The 25,810-nt window shown below is 43.1% G+C and overlaps 1 protein-coding gene across 3 annotated transcripts in view; it reads right to left on the bottom strand.

The window, feature by feature from the left end:
- Positions 1 to 1,151: 1,151 nt before the first annotated feature.
- GRAMD1A (GRAM domain containing 1A) overlaps positions 1,152 to 25,810 on the bottom strand; it is a 138,279-nt gene continuing 113,620 nt past the window's right edge. For all 3 annotated transcript variants that reach the window (XM_063436395.1, XM_063436393.1, XM_063436394.1), the window contains 7 exons: positions 25,283 to 25,419; positions 24,808 to 24,911; positions 23,135 to 23,311; positions 22,709 to 22,793; positions 5,651 to 5,758; positions 4,689 to 4,809; positions 1,152 to 3,095 (listed from right to left, as the gene is read on the bottom strand). In XM_063436395.1, coding sequence (XP_063292465.1) covers positions 3,009 to 3,095; positions 4,689 to 4,809; positions 5,651 to 5,758; positions 22,709 to 22,793; positions 23,135 to 23,311; positions 24,808 to 24,911; positions 25,283 to 25,419 — 819 coding nt within the window. In that variant the 3' untranslated portion in view covers positions 1,152 to 3,008. The remainder of the gene's footprint in view (positions 3,096 to 4,688; positions 4,810 to 5,650; positions 5,759 to 22,708; positions 22,794 to 23,134; positions 23,312 to 24,807; positions 24,912 to 25,282; positions 25,420 to 25,810) is intronic.

The following is a 25,810-nucleotide window of genomic DNA, read 5'->3' as shown; positions in this document are numbered from 1 at the left end:
CCATTTCTTGCCAGAGAGACCTGCAGTGTATCTGCAAACACCAGAGACAATTCGTTTATGCAAATCATGGAACATTATATCTTGGTATTGCCCCAACCCCTCCCACCGTACAGACACACCCTTTTCAATTTACTCAAACTAACACCTTTAAAGTGACAGTACATTGATTTGTGCAAAATAACTTAATACAGTGTGTGTAGGAACAGAGATCTCAGCCATTTATAGTTCGCAGGAAAAACTGAACGTGTGTCTTCTGTAATAAAAGCCGTGTCTGTTCCTTAAACCAACTCCAAAGACTGGAAACGGAGTCTTTAAATTCAGAAAGCTAAGGAAGGGGGGGCATTTTTATTTGAACGCCATCACTTCCTATTTGCAAAAATCTCATGGAGGGATGGAGACAACAAAACCACTTACTTCCTCGAACACAAATTACATAAATATGCTCCACCCTCCCAAACACACACACACACACACACACACACACACACACACACGGGAGTTGTAATTTGGCCAAACGTTCCCTTTACCCATCCCAATGCCAACGTTAAAAGTACTGGATATTAATGCCACACAGAAACACATGGGTCGAGTTCTCCCGGGGGCAACAAAATAGAAAGTAATGAAATAAAGTGTTACATATCTGCACTGGGTCTGACTAGCTTTGTACACAATGTCCTGTGTGGTTCTGACCCAGATACTACAGATTTAGCAATCTAGATTCTAATAAAAACTGCCCCACTGGCCATGTTTACACCCAGCCTGCCTCTGTGTGAAATACTAAAGAGGGAAATAATAAAAAACATTACAGTTCATAGGAAACCTCCAGCTTTCAGTGAAATCCCACGACCCTCTACCAGCCAACGTTTGGCAGCGGATCATGGAATTTCACTGGAGTGAAATGGTGTTAGATAGCCCTGGGCTAGTGAGCATGTGCCCAGTTTAACCGGATATGATTAATGCTCATTACTGCGGGAGGCGCTAAAAACACAACTGCCCTTAGAGATTTACTCTTTTAAAAAGAATTAAGCAAAGAATCCTGATCACCTGATCCTAAAAGGTCATTGACAAAAGGCAGGCCTGGGCATCCTCTATTACTTGCCTGGAGCAGCACAACAAAATGGCGTGCTAGACAGCCGCCATCTAGGATTATCAGCCTGTCAAAGGAAAAATATATTCAAGATAAAATAGAAGCGACTCGTACAGTCTGCCTCTTGGCAGAAAGACCAAAATGAAGTTTCCAATGTCACTCTGTGGCACAAAGAGCAGCCATTTTGTCCTAGGATTTTACAGTGACTGAACAAAGTTCCACAAGTTACAGTACAATAAGCACTTAAATTAAATTCATTGGGACCAGCCCATTCTTCCAAGTGAGGGACAGCGATTGCACAATATTAGCACAAACCGGAGGATTCTGGCTGTGAAATGCAATGTAGGCTGGAGCCACAAGGTTAATACTCTGTAACCACTACAATAAATTAATATAGCATCTAAAATTATCAAGTGAATAATAAATTAACGGAAAAGTGTGAACAGCAAATCTAAAACCCAATGGTCTCAGCTGGACTACACGTCCCATCATCTACAGTGCTCTGGGGATGATGGGATTGTGGTCTGCATATTGCTGGAGAGTCAGGGCTTCCTGCTCCATGCTGTACATTCGGAGGATAGGCAACACTGGATTGTACTAAGGATTAATAATAATAATTAAAAAAACAACATGTTTTTTTGTTGAGGAACGAATTATCTCTCGTAACTCGGACAAAAAACTAAATCTAATCACTAAAAATAAAAAATGAGAAGATAATCTAATTAATATAAAATAATAAATAAAACTGAAATTCTGCAGGAGAAGATCATTTGCTTAAAAACAAATGCTTTGCAATTGACTAAAGCTATTGCACATTCAATCAATGGAAAACAAAAATGGTGGCAGAGAAGAAAAGACCAATCTAAAAATGAAGTGCTCGAGGAATAAAACAGACGGTCTCTCTGCAGCGAATTTGCATGGGGGGGTCATTCAGTGAGTTTGCGGCAGGGAGAGCTGACAGTGAAAGAGAGTAATGTTATCAGGAATGTGATCACGGAGGACAACCCAGTGCCACGAATACCCACAGGCCTTCTCTATTGTGACCAACCTGATATTTATATTTCTATACCAGGGTCGTCCACGGTTTTAATGGTGGCTGCTCATTTCATCAGCACATTAGAATGTAATGACAAACCTGGTTAAATTACTACTCAGAGCAGTGAGTGAGCCATATAAAAAGCTCACAGGACACATCTTTCCTCTACATTTTTAAGTTGACCGGCACGCGATCAGGGGGGCATTAAACCTGGCACAGCATTATGGGATTTAAAATTCACATGGTGATCTAAGTGATCCAGGTAACCACATAGCTCCATAATTACAGATCTGACATGGGTTCAGAATGCATGTACCATAAAGACACTCCATGGTAGCTAAACCCAGAGAACCAATAGACTGTGCGCATGTTCCAAGATACAGTTTCGATGCTCCACGTTGACGGTACCTTTAAAGTCCCACATTTATGGCTCAGGACATTCACAAGATAGAAGTTTGCCATCTGCTCATTACAGAACTTAGAAAATAAAACACTAGGAAGTGATGCCACGCTGACCAACCCTCTGCTACTAAAAAGGCCTTCAAATGCAGGAGGCGACCAGTTTCCAGGACACGCTGCATCCTTTGGGGACCTTCACTTCCAGCACACATATCATTGAAGTCTGTGCCAACAAGACTCTCTCTGGGAGGTCTCTTGTTCACTATATGTCTGTAGTATTCAGTAAGCAGCACTCGAAAGCCAACATGACATGTATCCCATCGATTCACATCCCCAGGGGATGTTCGTTCCCAGCTTGTAGACAGCTGCACTCACATCTGGGAGGGCATCCGTTTCCTGAACGGGATCCCTGTGACGTGTCTACACCTGCGCTGGAACTGCATTTTTATGGAATGTCCTAATGGATTGATTATTAGACAGTGTCTGTCACGATAGAGCGTCCTCCTCCTGAGAGTCCAGGGTGGGGTCATTCGCCAGGACACCTTGTTGCAATCTTTGAAGTGACATTCGCATCTAAAATCAGAAATATAGGAGAAAAAAAAAAAAGTTATTTATTCAGTCTCTCTGGTGACCTCCCGCTCATGGCCGGGGCAGACCTCAGCCAGACCTCCTTGCTAGCAGTTCAGTGACCTTTTTATATCACAGCAGTGGTTTTTATTTACCAAGTTCAGACACATTTTAAGGTCATTCAGGGAAGTAAAAATATATTCCCATTTCTCATCATCCTTCATATAGCTCCAACATGGAGAACACACACAATATTATAAAGGAAGCCAGTGGTGGAACGATCTCTACTCTGTCACCTGAATCACCAGATAAAGGACTGGCATTAATTACCCAAGCTGGAGATCTACCCAGCACAGTCAATAGGAAGCTATTATCCCCTGCAGCTCAATATGCTCCAGGGCTGGCACCACCACTAGGCAAACTTGGCAGCTGCATCGGTTACGCTACTGCATGTATGACAGAATGAGCTCACTGAGAGCAATAAACAGCTTCCTGTCAGACCATGGTCCATTTGGACATGCTAAGTGAAGGTACAAAGACATGCACAGAAAGGGGCTGCGGGGGCAGAGACATGCACAGAGGTTGGGGGGGACAAAGATACGCACAGGAGGCTGGTGGGGGGAACAAAGATACGCACAGAGGTTGGGGGGGACAAAGATACGCACAGAGTGGCTGGTGGGGGGAACAAAGACACGCACAGAGGTTGGGGGGGACAAAGACACGCACAGAGGTTGGGGGGGAAAAAGATAAGCACAGGAGGCTGGTGGGGGGAACACATGCACAGAGAGGTTGGGGAGACAAACACACGCACAGAGGGGCTGGGGGGGACAAACACACGCACAGAGGGGCTGGGGGGGAAACGACAAAAACATGCACAGAGGGGCCGGGGGGGGAAGGACAAAGACATGCAGAGAGGGGCTAGAGGACAAAGACACGCAGAGAGGGGCTGGAGGACAAAGACATGCAGAGAAGGGCTGGAGGACAAAGACAGAGGGGCTGGAGGACAAAGACACGCACAGAGGGGCTGGAGGACAAAGACACACACAGAGGGGCAGGAGGACAAAGACACGCACAGAGGGGCAGGAGGACAAAGACACGCACAGAGGGGCTGGAGGACAAGGACACGCACAGAGGGGCTGGAGGACAAAGACACGCACAGAGGGGCTGGAGGACAAAGACACGCACAGAGGGGCTGGAGGATAAAGACACGCACAGAGGGGCTGGAGGACAAAGACACGCACAGAGGGGCTGGAGGACAAAGACACGCACAGAGGGGCTGGAGGACAAAGACACGCACAGAGGGGCTGGAGGGAAAAAGACATGCACAGAGAGGGTCTGGGGGGATAAAGTAGTTTAACGTTTTATGCTTTTAAATTTTTTTTCTATAAATCTGTTTTTAAAAATGAAATTAGCCGCTTTTGTTTTGTTTTTTGGAGAAGAGGTGAAATTAGCTGGTCTTGCCTAGGCCACAAAATAGTCACAGAGAGCCAGGCTCCAAACTTGCATCAAGAGTGACCAGTCTTTGAACTCCTCATTCACTGAACAAAGGATGGTATGGAATGCACACAGGGCTTTAGATCTTACAGAGCAGGTACTGACCTCGTCCAGCAGCTGTACGGACGCCCGTAGCGTCTGTTTCCATTTCTGGACTTCGGCACTGTGAAAACGTTTCTGGAGCTCAAGGATCTCTGCCCAGTCTGCGGAGCTCTGAGGGAATCTCCTAGGAGAAGAGGGTAAATAGTGAGACTTGAGAAGCAGTAAGATATGGGATGGGGCGCCAGTAACTCTGGGGAAGTGGTGTGTGTACGGAAGAAGAAACACAGGAAGCAGAAATACCCAATTATTCTCAGGAATAGTGAGTCCTGGATTAACGCTTTGTGTTTTAATACAATTTGGGATCCAGGATCATACAGTCCCTTTTAAAGTACGACAATAAATAAATTAGATAAAGACAAATAAGAGAAAAATCTAAAAGATCCGATGGACAGATAGGAAAACCATCGTGCTTGTGAAGAACCAGGTTTGAGTGAAATGCTTTGTATCTCGTATTAGGAATGTACCGCTCAGATTTAAAACACACACACTGTGAAATGGCCTTGATATCATTCTATTGTACTGATCAGTGTGAATATGTCTACTGTGCAATGATCTAACGTTCGTAGCACATTGACTTTAACCAAGGGAATGTCAATAATGTAACGGACATAAAGAGCTGTTTCACTCAGCGCCAAATCAACACAGGTAGATTTTGTCTGAAAAACTGATTGAGAGCAATTATACAACTAAAGCACATATTGCCCTCTAAGTATTAAAGGAATGGATCAGCAATATGTAGCCAACGATCTGGGAGTGTTATATTTAGCAGAGTCCAGAGACTGACTCAATGAGCAACACAGATACAATATAGCACTCAATCACTACACGATTGGAAGATTGAACATCTTAAATTCTGCACAGAGTACTCAAAAAATAGAAGAGCCCCAGTATTAACGCCTGGTCCACAACAGGATGGAGAGAGGTGAAGGACATCTACAGAAGTTGGGAAAACACAGCTATATTACCCTTGTGATACAGCATAGTTCTGCCAGGTTTGGAATGTGCGTGCCGTGTGTTCCAGAGACCAGAGACGGTAGAAAAGCATCATGTTCAGAACCACAAGAACCAGCAAACTGTGAAAAAAGGGGGACGTGTTACATGACAGCAACTAATCGGAATCGTCAGCTATATGAAAGCTACTAATCATAGAACAGCACTGACTGATACACGCTGTATACCAAAGGATAGAACTGAGTGATACACACTGTATACCAAAGGATAGAACTGAGTGATACACACTGTATATCATAGAACAGCACTGAGTGACACACTGTATACCAAAGGATAGAACTGAGTGACACACTGTATATCATAGAACAGCACTGACTGATACACACTGTATACCAAAGGATAGAACTGAGTGACACACTGTATATCATAGAACAGCACTGAGTGACACACACTGTATATCATAGGGCAGCACTGAGTGATACACATTGTATATCATAGGACAGCACTGACTGATACACGCTGTATACCAAAGGATAGAACTGAGTGATACACACTGTATATCATAGGACAGCACTGAGTGATACACACTGTATATCATAGGACAGCACTGAGTGATACACACTGTATATCATAGGACAGCACTGAGTGATACACACTGTATATCATAGGGCAGCACTGAGTGATACACACTGTATATCATAGGACAGCACTGAGTGATACACACTGTATATCATAGGACAGCACTGAGTGATACACACTGTATATCATAGGATAGCACTGAGTGATACACACTGTATATCATAGGGCAGCACTGAGTGATACACACTGTATATCATAGGACAGCACTGAGTGATACGCTGTATATCATAGGACAGCACTGAGTGACACACTGTATATCATAGGACAGCACTGAGTGATACACACTGTATATCATAGGGCAGCACTGAGTGATACACACTGTATATCATAGGACAGCACTGAGTGATACACACTGTATATCATAGGACAGCACTGAGTGATACACACTGTATATCATAGGACAGCACTGAGTGATACACACTGTATATCATAGGACAGCACTGAGTGATACACACTGTATATCATAGGACAGCACTGAGTGATACACACTGTATATCATAGGGCAGCACTGAGTGATACACACTGTATATCATAGGACAGCACTGAGTGATACACACTGTATATCATAGGGCAGCACTGAGTGATACACACTGTATATCATAGGACAGCACTGAGTGATACACACTGTATATCATAGGGCAGCACTGAGTGATACACACTGTATATCATAGGACAGCACTGAGTGATACACTGTATATCATAGGACAGCACTGAGTGACACACACTGTATATCATAGGACAGCACTGAGTGATACACACTGTATATCATAGGACAGCACTGAGTGACACACACTGTATATCATAGGACAGCACTGAGTGATACACACTGTATATCATAGGACAGCACTGAGTGACACACTGTATATCATAGGACAGCACTGAGTGATACACACTGTATATCATAGGACAGCACTGAGTGATACACACTGTATATCATAGGACAGCACTGAGTGACACACTGTATATCATAGGACAGCACTGAGTGATACACGCCGTATATCATAGGACAGCACTGAGCGATACACAGTGTATATCATAGGACAGCACTGAGTGATACACACTGTATATCATAGGACAGCACTGAGTGATACACCCTGTATTTCATAGGACAGCACTGAGTGATACACACTGTATATCATAGGACAGCACTGAGTGATACACACTGTATATCATAGGGCAGCACTGAGTGATACACACTGTATATCATAGGATAGCACTGAGCGATACACTGTATATCATAGGGCAGCACTGAGTTATACACACTGTATATCATAGGACAGCACTGAGTGACACACTGTATATCATAGGACAGCACTGAGTGATACACACTGTATATCATAGGACAGCACTGAGTGACACACACTGTATATCATAGGACAGCACTGAGTGACACACACTGTATATCATAGGACAGCACTGAGTGACACACGCTGTATATCATAGGACAGCACTGAGTGATACACACTGTATATCATAGGACAGCACTGAGTGATACACGCTGTATATCATAGGACAGCACTGAGTGATACACACTGTATATCATAGGACAGCACTGAGTGATACACACTGTATATCATAGGACAGCACTGAGTGACACACACTGTATATCATAGGACAGCACTGAGTGATACACACTGTATATCATAGGACAGCACTGAGTGAAACACATTGTATATCATAGGACAGCACTGAGTGATACACACTGTATATCATAGGACAGCACTGAGTGATACACACTGTATATCATAGGACAGCACTGAGTGACACACACTGTATATCATAGGACAGCACTGAGTGATACACACTGTATATCATAGGACAGCACTGAGTGATACACACTGTATATCATAGGACAGCACTGAGTGATACACACTGTATATCATAGGGCAGCACTGAGCGATACACACTGTATATCATAGGACAGCACTGAGTGATACACACTGTATATCATAGGACAGCACTGAGTGATACACACTGTATATCATAGGCCAGCACTGAGTGATACACACTGTATATCATAGGGCAGCACTGAGCGATACACACTGTATATCATAGGACAGCACTGAGTGATACACACTGTATATCATAGGACAGCACTGAGTGATACACACTGTATATCATAGGCCAGCACTGAGTGATACACACTGTATATCATAGGACAGCACTGAGCGATACACACTGTATATCATAGGACAGCACTGAGTGATACACACTGTATATCATAGGACAGCACTGAGTGATACACACTGTATATCATAGGGCAGCACTGAGCGATACACACTGTATATCATAGGACAGCACTGAGTGATACACGCTGTATATCATAGGACAGCACTGAGTGACACACACTGTATATCATAGGACAGCACTGAGTGACACACACTGTATATCATAGGACAGCACTGAGTGATACACGCTGTATATCATAGGGCAGCACAGAGTGATACACACTGTATATCATAGGACAGCACTGAGTGATACACACTGTATATCATAGGACAGCACTGAGTGACACACACTGTATATCATAGGACAGCACTGAGTGATACACGCTGTATATCATAGGGCAGCACAGAGTGATACACACTGTATATCATAGGACAGCACTGAGTGATACACACTGTATATCATAGGACAGCACAGAGTGACACACACTGTATATCATAGGACAGCACTGAGTGATACACACTGTATATCATAGGACAGCACTGAGTGACACACACTGTATATCATAGGACAGCACTGAGTGATACACACTGTATATCATAGGACAGCACTGAGTGATACACACTGTATATCATAGGACAGCACTGAGTGACACACTGTATATCATAGGACAGCACTGAGTGATACACACTGTATATCATAGGACAGCACTGAGCGATACACGCTGTATATCATAGGACAGCACTGAGTGACACACACTGTATATCATAGGACAGCACTGAGCGATACACACTGTATATCATAGGACAGCACTGAGTGATACACACTGTATATCATAGGACAGCACTGAGTGATACACACTGTATATCATAGGACAGCACTGAGTGACACACACTGTATATCATAGGACAGCACTGAGTGATACACACTGTATATCATAGGACAGCACTGAGTGATACACACTGTATATCATAGGACAGCACTGAGTGATACACACTGTATATCATAGGACAGCACTGAGTGATACACACTGCATATCATAGGACAGCACTGAGTGATACACACTGTATATCATAGGACAGCACTGAGTGATACACACTGTATATCATAGGACAGCACTGAGTGATACACACTGCATATCATAGGACAGCACTGAGTGATACACACTGTATATCATAGGACAGCACTGAGTGATACACACTGTATATCATAGGACAGCACCGAGTGATACACACTGTATATCATAGGACAGCACTCAGTGATACACACTGTATATCATAGGACAGCACTGAGTGATACACACTGTATATCATAGGACAGCACTGAGCGATACACACTGTATATCATAGGACAGCACTGAGTGATACACACTGTATATCATAGGACAGCACTGAGTGATACACGCCGTATATCATAGGACAGCACTGAGTGACACACACTGTATATCATAGGACAGCACTGAGTGATACACACTGTATATCATAGGACAGCACTGAGTGATACACACTGTATATCATAGGACAGCACTGAGTGATACACGCCGTATATCATAGGACAGCACTGAGTGACACACACTGTATATCATAGGACAGCACTGAGTGATACACACTGTATATCATAGGACAGCACTGAGTGATACACACTGTATATCATAGGACAGCACTGAGCGATACACGCTGTATATCATAGGACAGCACTGAGTGACACACTGTATATCATAGGACAGCACTGAGTGATACACACTGTATATCATAGGACAGCACTGAGTGATACACACTGTATATCATAGGACAGCACTGAGTGACACACACTGTATATCATAGGACAGCACTGAGTGATACACACTGTATATCATAGGACAGCACTGAGTGATACACACTGTATATCATAGGACAGCACTGAGTGATACACGCCGTATATCATAGGACAGCACTGAGTGACACACACTGTATATCATAGGACAGCACTGAGTGATACACACTGTATATCATAGGACAGCACTGAGTGATACACACTGTATATCATAGGACAGCACTGAGTGACACACTGTATATCATAGGACAGCACTGAGTGATACACACTGTATATCATAGGACAGCACTGAGCGATACACGCTGTATATCATAGGACAGCACTGAGTGACACACTGTATATCATAGGACAGCACTGAGTGATACACACTGTATATCATAGGACAGCACTGAGTGATACACACTGTATATCATAGGACAGCACTGAGTGACACACACTGTATATCATAGGGCAGCACTGAGTGATACACGCTGTATATCATAGGACAGCACTGAGTGATACACACTGTATATCATAGGACAGCACTGAGTGACACACACTGTATATCATAGGACAGCACTGAGTGATACACACTGTATATCATAGGACAGCACTGAGTGATCTACACTGTATATCATAGGACAGCACTGAGCGATACACACTGTATATCATAGGACAGCACTGAGCGATACACACTGTATATCATAGGACAGCACTGAGTGATACACACTGTATATCATAGGACAGCACTGAGTGATACACGCTGTATATCATAGGACAGCACTGAGTGATACACACTGTATATCATAGGACAGCACTGAGTGACACACACTGTATATCATAGGACAGCACTGAGTGATACACGCTGTATATCATAGGACAGCACTGAGTGATACACACTGTATATCATAGGACAGCACTGAGCGATACACACTGTATATCATAGGACAGCACTGAGTGATACACACTGTATATCATAGGACAGAACTGAGTGACACACACTGTATATCATAGGACAGCACTGAGTGATACACACTGTATATCATAGGACAGCACTGAGTGATACACACTGTATACCAAAGGATAGAACTGAGTGATACACGCTGTATACCAAAGGATAGAACTGACTGATACACGCTGTATACCAAAGGATAGAACTGAGTGATACACGCTGTATATCATAGGGCAGCACTGAGCGATACACACTGTATATCATAGGACAGCACTGAGCGATACACACTGTATATCATAGGACAGCACTGAGCGATACACACTGTATATCATAGGACAGCACTGAGTGATACACACTGTATATCATAGGACAGCACTGAGTGATACACACTGTATATCATAGGACAGCACTGAGTGATACACACTGTATATCATAGGACAGCACTGAGTGATACACACTGTATATCATAGGACAGCACTGAGTGATACACACTGTATATCATAGGACAGCACTGAGCGATACACACTGTATATCATAGGACAGCACTGAGTGATACACACTGTATATCATAGGACAGAACTGAGTGACACACACTGTATATCATAGGACAGCACTGAGTGATACACACTGTATATCATAGGACAGCACTGAGTGATACACACTGTATGTCATAGGACAGCACTGAGCGATACACACTGTATATCATAGGACAGCACTGAGTGATACACACTGTATATCATAGGACAGCACTGAGTGATACACGCTGTATATCATAGGACAGCACTGAGTGATACACACTGTATATCATAGGACAGCACTGAGTGATACACACTGTATATCATAGGACAGAACTGAGAGATACACACTGTATATCATAGGACAGCACTGAGTGATCTACACTGTATATCATAGGACAGCACTGAGCGATACACACTGTATATCATAGGACAGCACTGAGCGATACACACTGTATATCATAGGACAGCACTGAGTGATACACACTGTATATCATAGGACAGCACTGAGTGACACACACTGTATATCACAGGACAGCACTGAGCGATACACACTGTATATCATAGGACAGCACTGAGTGATACACACTGTATATCATAGGACAGCACTGAGTGATACACGCTGTATATCATAGGACAGCACTGAGTGATACACACTGTATATCATAGGACAGCACTGAGTGACACACACTGTATATCATAGGACAGCACTGAGTGACACACACTGTATATCATAGGACAGCACTGAGTGATACACGCTGTATATCATAGGACAGCACTGAGTGATACACACTGTATATCATAGGACAGCACTGAGCGATACACACTGTATATCATAGGACAGCACTGAGTGATACACACTGTATATCATAGGACAGAACTGAGTGACACACACTGTATATCATAGGACAGCACTGAGTGATACACACTGTATATCATAGGACAGCACTGAGTGATACACACTGTATACCAAAGGATAGAACTGAGTGATACACGCTGTATACCAAAGGATAGAACTGACTGATACACGCTGTATACCAAAGGATAGAACTGAGTGATACACGCTGTATATCATAGGGCAGCACTGAGCGATACACACTGTATATCATAGGACAGCACTGAGCGATACACACTGTATATCATAGGACAGCACTGAGCGATACACACTGTATATCATAGGACAGCACTGAGTGATACACACTGTATATCATAGGACAGCACTGAGTGATACACACTGTATATCATAGGACAGCACTGAGTGATACACACTGTATATCATAGGACAGCACTGAGTGACACACACTGTATATCATAGGACAGCACTGAGTGATACACACTGTATATCATAGGACAGCACTGAGCGATACACACTGTATATCATAGGACAGCACTGAGTGATACACACTGTATATCATAGGACAGAACTGAGTGACACACACTGTATATCATAGGACAGCACTGAGTGATACACACTGTATATCATAGGACAGCACTGAGTGATACACACTGTATGTCATAGGACAGCACTGAGCGATACACACTGTATATCATAGGACAGCACTGAGCGATACACACTGTATATCATAGGACAGCACTGAGTGATACACACTGTATATCATAGGATAGCACTGAGTGATACACACTGTATATCATAGGGCAGCACTGAGTGATACACGCTGTATATCATAGGACAGCACTGAGTGATACACGCTGTATATCATAGGACAGCACTGAGCGATACACACTGTATATCATAGGACAGCACTGAGTGATACACACTGTATATCATAGGACCGCACTGAGTGATACACACTGTATATCATAGGACAGCACTGAGCGATACACACTGTATATCATAGGACAGCACTGAGCGATACACACTGTATATCATAGGGCAGCACTGAGTGATACACGCTGTATATCATAGGACAGCACTGAGCGATACACACTGTATATCATAGGACAGCACTGAGTGATACACACTGTATATCATAGGACAGCACTGAGTGATACACTGTATATCATAGGACAGCACTGAGTGATACACACTGTATATCATAGGACAGCACTGAGTGATACACACTGTATATCATAGGACAGCACTGAGTGATACACACTGTATATCATAGGACAGCACTGAGCGATACACACTGTATATCATAGGACAGCACTGAGCGATACACACTGTATATCATAGGGCAGCACTGAGTGATACACGCTGTATATCATAGGACCGCACTGAGTGATACACACTGTATATCATAGGACAGCACTGAGCGATACACACTGTATATCATAGGACAGCACTGAGCGATACACACTGTATATCATAGGGCAGCACTGAGTGATACACGCTGTATATCATAGGACAGCACTGAGCGATACACACTGTATATCATAGGACAGCACTGAGTGATACACACTGTATATCATAGGACAGCACTGAGTGATACACTGTATATCATAGGACAGCACTGAGTGATACACACTGTATATCATAGGACAGCACTGAGTGACACACACTGTATATCATAGGACAGCACTGAGCGATACACACTGTATATCATAGGACAGCACTGAGTGATACACACTGTATATCATAGGACCGCACTGAGTGATACACACTGTATATCATAGGACAGCACTGAGCGATACACACTGTATATCATAGGACAGCACTGAGCGATACACACTGTATATCATAGGGCAGCACTGAGTGATACACGCTGTATATCATAGGACAGCACTGAGCGATACACACTGTATATCATAGGACAGCACTGAGTGATACACACTGTATATCATAGGACAGCACTGAGTGATACACTGTATATCATAGGACAGCACTGAGTGATACACACTGTATATCATAGGACAGCACTGAGTGACACACTGTATATCATAGGACAGCACTGAGTGACACACTGTATATCATAGGACAGCACTGAGCGATACACACTGTATATCATAGGACAGCACTGAGTGATACACACTGTATATCATAGGACAGCACTGAGTGACACACTGTATATCATAGGACAGCACTGAGTGATACACACTGTATATCATAGGACAGCACTGAGTGATACACGCTGTATATCATAGGACAGCACTGAGCGATACACACTGTATATCATAGGACAGCACTGAGTGACACACACTGTATATCATAGGACAGCACTGAGCGATACACACTGTATATCATAGGACAGCACTGAGCGATACACACTGTATATCATAGGACAGCACTGAGTGATACACACTGTATATCATAGGACAGCACTGAGTGACACACACTGTATATCATAGGACAGCACTGAGTGACACACACTGTATATCATAGGACAGCACTGAGTGACACACACTGTATATCATAGGACAGCACTGAGTGACACATACTGTATATCATAGGACAGCACTGAGTGATACACACTGTATATCATAGGACAGCACTGAGTGATACACGCTGTATATCATAGGACAGCACTGAGCGATACACGCTGTATATCATAGGACAGCACTGAGCGATACACACTGTATATCATAGGACAGCACTGAGTGATACACACTGTATATCATAGGACAGCACTGAGTGATACACACTGTATATCATAGGACAGCACTGAGCGATACACACTGTATATCATAGGACAGCACCGAGCGAGACACACTGTATATCATAGGACAGCACTGAGTGATATACACTGTATATCATAGGACAGCACTGAGTGACACACACTGTATATCATAGGACAGCACTGAGTGATACACTGTATATCATAGGACAGCACTGAGTGACACACACTGTATATCATAGGACAGCACTGAGCGATACACACTGTATATCATAGGACAGCACTGAGCGATACACGCTGTATATCATAGGACAGCACTGAGCGATACACACTGTATATCATAGGACAGCACTGAGCGATACACACTGTATATCATAGGACAGCACCGAGCGAGACACACTGTATATCATAGGACAGCACTGAGCGATACACACTGTATATCATAGGACAGCACTGAGCGATACACACTGTATATCATAGGACAGCACTGAGCGATACACACTGTATATCATAGGACAGCACTGAGCGATACACGCTGTATATCATAGGACAGCACTGAGCGATACACACTGTATATCATAGGACAGCACTGAGCGATACACACTGTATATCATAGGACAGCACTGAGTGATACGCTGTATATCATAGGGCAGCACTGAGTGATACACTGTATATCATAGGACAGCACTGAGTGATACACACTGTATATCATAGGACAGCACTGAGTGATACACACTGTATATCATAGGACAGCACTGAGCGATACACGCTGTATATCATAGGACAGCACTGAGTGATACGCTGTATATCATAGGGCAGCACTGAGTGATACACTGTATATCATAGGACAGCACTGAGTGATACACACTGTATATCATAGGACAGCACTGAGTGATACACACTGTATATCATAGGACAGCACTGAGTGATACACACTGTATATCATAGGACAGAACTGAGTGACACACACTGTATATCATAGGACAGAACTGAGAGATACACACTGTATATCATAGGACAGCACTGAGTGATACACTGTATATCATAGGACAGCACTGAGTGACACACACTGTATATCATAGGACAGCACTGAGCGATACACACTGTATATCATAGGACAGCACTGAGCGATACACGCTGTATATCATAGGACAGCACTGAGCGATACACACTGTATATCATAGGACAGCACTGAGCGATACACACTGTATATCATAGGACAGCACTGAGTGATACGCTGTATATCATAGGACAGCACTGAGTGACACACACTGTATATCATAGGACAGCACTGAGCGATACACACTGTATATCATAGGGCAGCTCTGAGTGATACACACTGTATATCATAGGACAGCACTGAGTGATACACACTGTATATCATAGGACAGCACTGAGTGATACACACTGTATATCATAGGACAGCACTGAGTGACACACACTGTATATCATAGGACAGCACTGAGTGATACACACTGTATATCATAGGACAGCACTGAGTGATACACACTGTATATCATAGGACAGCACTGAGTGATACACTGTATATCATAGGACAGCACTGAGTGATACACACTGTATATCATAGGACAGCACTGAGTGACACACTGTATATCATAGGACAGCACTGAGCGATACACACTGTATATCATAGGACAGCACTGAGTGATACACACTGTATATCATAGGACAGCACTGAGTGACACACTGTATATCATAGGACAGCACTGAGTGATACACACTGTATATCATAGGACCGCACTGAGTGATACACACTGTATATCATAGGACAGCACTGAGTGACACACACTGTATATCATAGGACAGCACTGAGTGATACACACTGTATATCATAGGGCAGCACTGAGTGATACACACTGTATATCATAGGACAGCACTGAGTGATACACACTGTATATCATAGGACAGCACTGAGTGATACACACTGTATATCATAGGACAGCACTGAGTGATACACACTGTATATCATAGGACAGCACTGAGTGATACACACTGTATATCATAGGGCAGCACTGAGTGATACACACTGTATATCATAGGACCGCACTGAGTGATACACACTGTATATCATAGGACAGCACTGAGTGATACACTGTATATCATAGGACAGCACTGAGTGATACACACTGTATATCATAGGACAGCACTGAGTGACACACACTGTATATCATAGGACAGCACTGAGTGATACACACTGTATATCATAGGACAGCACTGAGTGATACACACTGTATATCATAGGGCAGCACTGAGTGATACACACTGTATATCATAGGGCAGCACTGAGTGATACACACTGTATATCATAGGACCGCACTGAGTGATACACACTGTATATCATAGGACAGCACTGAGTGATACACTGTATATCATAGGACAGCACTGAGTGATACACACTGTATATCATAGGACAGCACTGAGTGACACACACTGTATATCATAGGACCGCACTGAGTGACACACACTGTATATCATAGGGCAGCACTGAGCGATACACTGTATATCATAGGACAGCACTGAGTGACACACTGTATATCATAGGACAGCACTGAGAGATACACACTGTATATCATAGGACAGCACTAAGTGATACACACTGTATATCATAGGACAGCACTGAGTGATACACACTGTATATCATAGGGCAGCACTGAGTGATACACACTGTATATCATAGGACAGCACTGAGTGATACACACTGTATATCATAGGACAGCACTGAGCGATACACACTGTATATCATAGGGCAGCACTGAGTGACACACACTGTATACCATAGGACAGCACTGAGTGATACACGCTGTATATCATAGGACAGCACTGAGTGATACACGCTGTATATCATAGGACAGCACTGAGTGATACACACTGTATATCATAGGACAGCACTGAGTGATACACACTGTATATCATAGGACAGCACTGAGTGACACACACTGTATATCATAGGACAGCACTGAGTGATACACACTGTATATCATAGGACAGCACTGAGTGACACACACTGTATATCATAGGACAGCACTGAGTGATACACACTGTATATCATAGGACAGCACTGAGTGATACACACTGTATATCATAGGACAGCACTGAGTGATACACACTGTATATCATAGGACAGCACTGAGTGACACACACTGTATATCATAGGACAGCACTGAGTGATACACACTGTATATCATAGGACAGCACTGAGTGACACACACTGTATATCATAGGACAGCACTGAGTGATACACACTGTATATCATAGGACAGCACTGAGTGATACACACTGTATATCATAGGACAGCACTGAGTGACACACACTGTATATCATAGGGCAGCACTGAGTGATACACGCTGTATATCATAGGACAGCACTGAGTGATACACGCTGTATATCATAGGGCAGCACTGAGCGATACACACTGTATATCATAGAACAGCACTGAGTGATACACACTGTATATCATAGGACAGCACTGAGTGACACACACTGTATATCACAGGACAGTACTGAGTGACACACACTGTATATCATAGGACAGCACTGAGTGATACACACTGTATATCATAGGACAGCACTCAGTGATACACACTGTATATCATAGGACAGCACTGAGTGACACACACTGTATATCATAGGACAGCACTGAGTGATACACACTGTATATCATAGGACAGCACTGAGTGATACACACTGTATATCATAGGACAGCACTGAGTGATACACACTGTATATCATAGGACAGCACTGAGTGATACACACTGTATATCATAGGACAGCACTGAGTGATACACGCTGTATATCATAGGACAGCACTGAGTGATATACACTGTATATCATAGGACAGCACTGAGTGATACACTGTATATCATAGGACAGCACTGAGTGATACACGCTGTATATCATAGGACAGCACTGAGTGATACACACTGTATATCATAGGACAGCACTGAGAGATACACACTGTATATCATAGGACAGCACTGAGTGATACACACTGTATATCATAGGACAGCACTGAGTGATACACACTGTATATCATAGGACAGCACTGAGTGACACACACTGTATATCATAGGACAGCACTGAGTGACACACACTGTATATCATAGGACAGCACTGAGTGATACACACTGTATATCATAGGACAGCACTGAGTGATACACACTGTATATCATAGGACAGCACTGAGTGATACACGCTGTATATCATAGGACAGCACTGAGTGATACACACTGTATATCATAGGACAGCACTGAGAGATACACACTGTATATCATAGGACAGCACTGAGTGACACACACTGTATATCATAGGACAGCACTGAGTGATACACACTGTATATCATAGGACAGCACTGAGTGACACACACTGTATATCATAGGACAGCACTGAGTGATACACACTGTATATCATAGGACAGCACTGAGCGATACACACTGTATATCATAGGACAGCACTGAGTGATACACGCTGTATATCATAGGACAGCACTGAGTGATACACACTGTATATCATAGGACAGCACTGAGTGATACACACTGTATATCATAGGACAGCACTGAGTGATACACACTGTATATCATAGGACAGCACTGAGTGATACACACTGTATATCATAGGACAGCACTGAGTGATACACACTGTATATCATAGGACAGCTCTGAGTGATACACACTGTATATCATAGGACAGCACTGAGTGATACACACTGTATATCATAGGACAGCACTGAGTGACACACTGTATATCATAGGACAGCACTGAGTGATACACACTGTATATCATAGGACAGCACTGAGTGAGACACACTGTATATCATAGGTCAGCACTGAGTGACACACACTGTATATCATAGGACAGCACTGAGCGATACACACTGTATATCATAGGACAGCACTGAGTGACACACACTGTATATCATAGGACAGCACTGAGCGATACACACTGTATATCATAGGACAGCACTGAGTGACACACTGTATATCATAGGACAGCACTGAGTGACACACACTGTATATCATAGGACAGCACTGAGCGATACACACTGTATATCATAGGGCAGCACTGAGTGATACACACTGTATATCATAGGACAGCACTGAGCGATACACACTGTATATCATAGGACAGCACTGAGTGATACACACTGTATATCATAGGACAGCACTGAGTGATACACACTGTATATCATAGGACAGCACTGAGCGACACACACTGTATATCATAGGACAGCACTGAGTGATACACACTGTATATCATAGGACAGCACTGAGTGATACACACTGTATATCATAGGACAGCACTGAGCGATACACATTGTATACCATAGGACAGCACTGAGTGATACACACTGTATATCATAGGACCGCACTGAGTGATACACACTGTATATCATAGGACAGCACTGAGCGATACACACTGTATATCATAGGACAGCACTGAGCGATACACACTGTATATCATAGGACAGCACTGAGTGATACACACTGTATATCATAGGACAGCACTGAGTGATACACACTGTATATCATAGGACAGCACTGAGTGATACACACTGTATATCATAGGACAGCACTGAGTGATACACACTGTATATCATAGGGCAGCACTGAGTGATACACACTGTATATCATCTAACAGCACTGAGTTACACACGCTGTATATCATAGGACAGCACTGAGTGATACACACTGTATATCATAGGACAGCACTGAGTGATACACACTGTATATCATAGGACAGCACTGAGTGACACACACTGTATATCATAGGACAGCACTGAGCGATACACACTGTATATCATAGGACAGCACTGAGTGATACACACTGTATATCATAGGACAGCACTGAGTGATACACACTGTATAACAGCTCCTGCAGCTCTGCTATCAATCATACGTGTTTGACTGGTCTACAGAAAACACATGAGGGTGAGTACTTTGCAAATAACTCGTCAAACTCCACATACCCCAAATACCATTTTCCCCTAAATTTACCCCGCCCAACATCAGAACCAATCCTTTACTGATTTTGAACACTCAAAGCCTACACCTGAAAAAAACCTTTCACTTTTAACCTCAATCCTAGTTTTAATTTCTTATAAACACTAACACTAACCTTAACTCAACTCTAACCCTAAATGGAAGAATTCTAAACATATAAAAAATACCACAACTATAACCCCTCTCAAGCAGTTAATCATTTTAACACTTAATACCCGATGTAATATGTCCCTACTTTAACCCCTTAATGACACAACTTCTGCAATAAAAGGGAATCATGCCGGAATATTTCCGTCATGTGTCTTTAAGGGGTTAACCTTAATCCCCTTTACCATAACCACTTCGAACATCTTTAACCCTGTGTGCACTTACACTCATTAGGCACACAGACTCCAGCAAAATACATTACAAGTAGAAATATACACATCCAGATATACATGTGAGATTATCAAATACCAGTATATGATTTTATTAGACCTATTTCATATTGTATTGGGCATTTCAGATTTTTATTACACTTAACTGCACATACAGAACAGACACATTCCGAGGTTCAATGTTTCTTTAAATGTAAAACGTTTCCTGTGACATATTTGCAGAGTCAGACATTGATAAACGGTCTTTGCAGGCGAGAAGTACAAACCAGCTGCGTTTAAAGGGACACTATAGTCACCAGAACAACTACAGCTTATTGAATTTGTTCTGGTGAGTAGAATCATTCCCTTCAGGCTTTTTGCTTTTCAGAGAAAATGCAGTGTTTACATTACAGCCTAGTGATAACTTCACTGGCCACTCCTCAGATGGCTGTTAGAGATCCTTCCTGGGTCATGGCTGCCTAAAATGCATCCAAACATTCAGTATCTCCTCCCTCTGCATGCAGACACTGAACTTTCCTCATAGAGATGCATTGATTCAATGTATCTCTATGAGGAGATGCTGATTGGCCAGGGCTGTGTTTGAATCATGCTGGCTCTGCCCCATATCTGCCTCTTTGTCAGTCTCAGCCAATCCTAGTGGGAAGCACTGTGATTGGATCAGGCTACCACTTCTGATGATGTCAGTAGACTGCTTGTTTTTCTGAGGCAGACAGGGCAGAGCCAGAAGCTTCAGGCTTCAATACAGTAAGATTTACTATATTTAGGGAGGCATTAGGGGCCCAGGGGGGCTAGATGGTGGTTTTAACACTATACGGTCAGGAATACATGTTTGTGTTCCTGACCCTATAGTGATCCTTTAATGTACAATATATATTTGATATAATATGAGGATGTGTACCCAAAGCAGCATCTTACTGGCAGAGTGACATGTTGACTATCAAGGCCTAACGCACTACTGCAAAATGTTTCAGAGGGAGCGGAGGCTCCAGGTCACTGCGGTGGCTCAGTAATACACGTCAGACGAGGGTTTCGATACTCACACAATACTGATGACAAACAGAGCGGTGGGAATGCTCTGCGTCGGTCCTCTGTCTGAGAGGTGGGACATCTGAGAGGACACACTGCCTGCAAAATAAATAAGTAAAAGTGGGTAACTGGCCCACTGAAACAGATCAGGGGAACCTCATGGCCACAAAATCATTTTCATCAGACTGCAGAACATAATGCACCTGCATTGTCACATGATTTGCTTCTCTTGCTCTGAAACTACGCACAAGCATTGATGTCCAACTGCACAAGCGCTCTAACAGCTTGCTTATAGAACATTCCAAAATAAACACACACACACACATATATATATATATATATATATATATATATACACATACACACGCATTAAATCCACAACTGAAATGCATTAAATACAATTCTCAATTATTTTTCTAGTTCAACAGTTGCCCACGTACCAGAGGCTCTGGGGTTCCGGGTTCCTCTTTCAATCTCCAGTGGCGGAGAGGCAGAGCTGAGGGGATCGCTGTGATGGGTCTTCCAGCTTAGGGTTCGTTTCCGGCGCCGCAGGGCTGGTTTCTCTCTGCCACCAAGTTCTTCAACACAGCATTGCTCTAACTTCACCACAGCCTCAGCTATAGTATGATAAATAAGCACAAACAGGAAAATATCATTGAGAGAACTGCAATGGTTGAAATCGCAAAATAAATGAAGGTTTCTAGAATAACTCAACATTTTAAAATACTTTAAAACCTTTCCTTTCCTAATCTCCATCGACAGACAGAATCCCTTCATCCTAATAGGAGACATATCTCCATCAACAGACTAAATCCCACTGTAGACGCATCTCCATTGATTCACTGAATCCCATGGTTGACGTATTTCTATTGATAGACTGAATTCATTGACAGACTATATCCCACTGTAGACGTATCTCCATTGATAGACTGAATTCATTGACAGACTATATCCCACTGTAGACGTATCTCCATTGATACACCAAATTCATTGATCGACTGATTCCACTGTAGACGTAGCTCCAATGATTGACTGAATCCCAACGCTGGTACGCCGTCACTTGGGCATCAAGGGCTCCTTTGTTTGGGTGGGCTCTCGTGAGGAGCGGCCATTTAGACCGGACAGACTTAAACCTAGCCTCAACATGGAGAGACAAGATGGCGCCAAACCAGAGACTGTGTGACCACATGGGTGGGGGTTGGGACTTTCCCCTTTGTGGCTCAGGGAGCTTAGTTACCTATTGTTAACAGTGTGTTTAATCCCTTTACCTAATGCATAATGTTTTCCTGTGTATGCAAAGTAGGTGTTCTGTGATAATATGTCCTATAGGTTATTAATGGGCTTAGTGTGATTGGCTGTTTGTTTAGGCCCTGTTTGATTGGTTGCTGTTCCAAACCTGTGTATGTTTACTAATGAGTTTACTTGCATACAAATACCTGGGTGTGTTTAATAAACATTAGTTCCTGTTCTACCCTCGAGCTGTGTGTGTCTGCTGTTCTTGGGGGAGAGGTGTTAGCTGACTGAGCCTTCGTTAGTGGGCTGACATCCGTGGTTTGGCTGTGGGAAGAAGCTGCACGAACGGGTGTGCTCGTCGGGGCACAGGGGACCCGTCACACCATGGTTATGTGTGAAGCTTTATTAACAGCTAAGGTCAGATCCTATTATATAACCACTCTATACACACACACACATAATTTCTAGGCCATTCAATTAGCCACTAAACTGCCATCACTTTCCATTTGTCCAAAGTCTGTATTACTGGACAGGCAGAGGAGCAGGTCTCATAGATGTCCGAATCATCTGAATAAGGAAAGCAGACAAGTTCTTTATTGCTGGTTTTCCCAAATCATGTTTACTGCTGTGCTTGGCACCACATTCTTTGTATATAAAGTACGTAACATTATCACGTTGATAAAATGTGAGTATTTGTTTATTAGCTGCAAAACTGACAAGCCGTGTGAGCACAGGAGAACTGGTTTGATTTGGAGCAAAGAACCAACCTTTACATGCAGTCCTTGTGATTACCACAAAGGGTTACACAATGGTTTAACGTTTGGGGAACAAAAACCTTCACATTTTATGTGTCTATGAATCTTTCTAGATCAGGACGTACCCAGCTGACTAAAATGCTCTTCCATCCCACTCCACGAGTTCTTCTCAATGATGCTTCGTACCAGACTCCAAGGCTGCTTCCTGTAGCAAATCTCAGAGGAGACCCTACAAGGAGACAAGCAGAGCCATTGATGAGATAGAAAGACCATCAGGGAAAACATGGAGATAAACAGACAAACATAAAATGGAACCCAGTAAGAACACTTTAGAATTCCAAAGAATTTAACAACAATTGTATTTTTGTGAAGGGAGCAGTGAGCGAGTGCATTGGACCTTTGGAGTGTGTTGGCATCGATTATGCAATCGTCGAGCCTTGGTAAAACAGAACATTCTCTCTGAGTGTGCACAGTAACTGTAATTTTGTGTAACGTGGAAGGACAGGCCATGGAAGATGAAAACCGGCACTACTGTGTCTGTTCCCCCTTCCACAAGCACAACAGATGCTGAAGAACCAAGCGAGCTGTACAGAGCGTTACCTGAGACGAGACTTGTTCTTTGCCACGCTGGTGATGCAGTACCGGTGAGCGGTGTAAAAATAATCCTGGTATGGTATGCCCTGAGTGATAACCTGGGTATCCAGAACACACCCAATGCCCTTGAGAGTATACAAGGTCTGTTGGGAGAACACAAAATAACATTCAGACAGGGAAAGAGACAGGGAATAAGGGCATAGTCAGCAAAGGGAGAAGAAATCAACAAACCAACCAAAATGTCTATAATCAGCCAACAAACCATCAACATTTCCATATTAGATAGACATCAACAGACCCCAATTCTCTGTATTAAAAAATAAATCACATTACTTCATGGTAATGTAACAAAAATACACAGATTGTCACACCCCGTCCCATGTGTTCCCTATTAAGGGTTAATAAGTATAGGGGTGTATATAAAAAATATATAATACTCATTAGAGATATCTTTGCCAGAAGCTCAAGGAAGCAGGGTGAAGGGTCAGAGTAGGACCCACGTAGGGCAGCAGGCGGGCATTCCCTCCAATGGCC

This window comes from Pelobates fuscus, chromosome 11, assembly GCF_036172605.1.
Source record: "Pelobates fuscus isolate aPelFus1 chromosome 11, aPelFus1.pri, whole genome shotgun sequence".
In the NCBI taxonomy this organism is placed as follows: Eukaryota; Metazoa; Chordata; class Amphibia; order Anura; family Pelobatidae; genus Pelobates; species Pelobates fuscus.
Note: the sequence above shows the minus strand (reverse complement) of the source record. Positions and strands in the feature narration are given on the sequence as shown.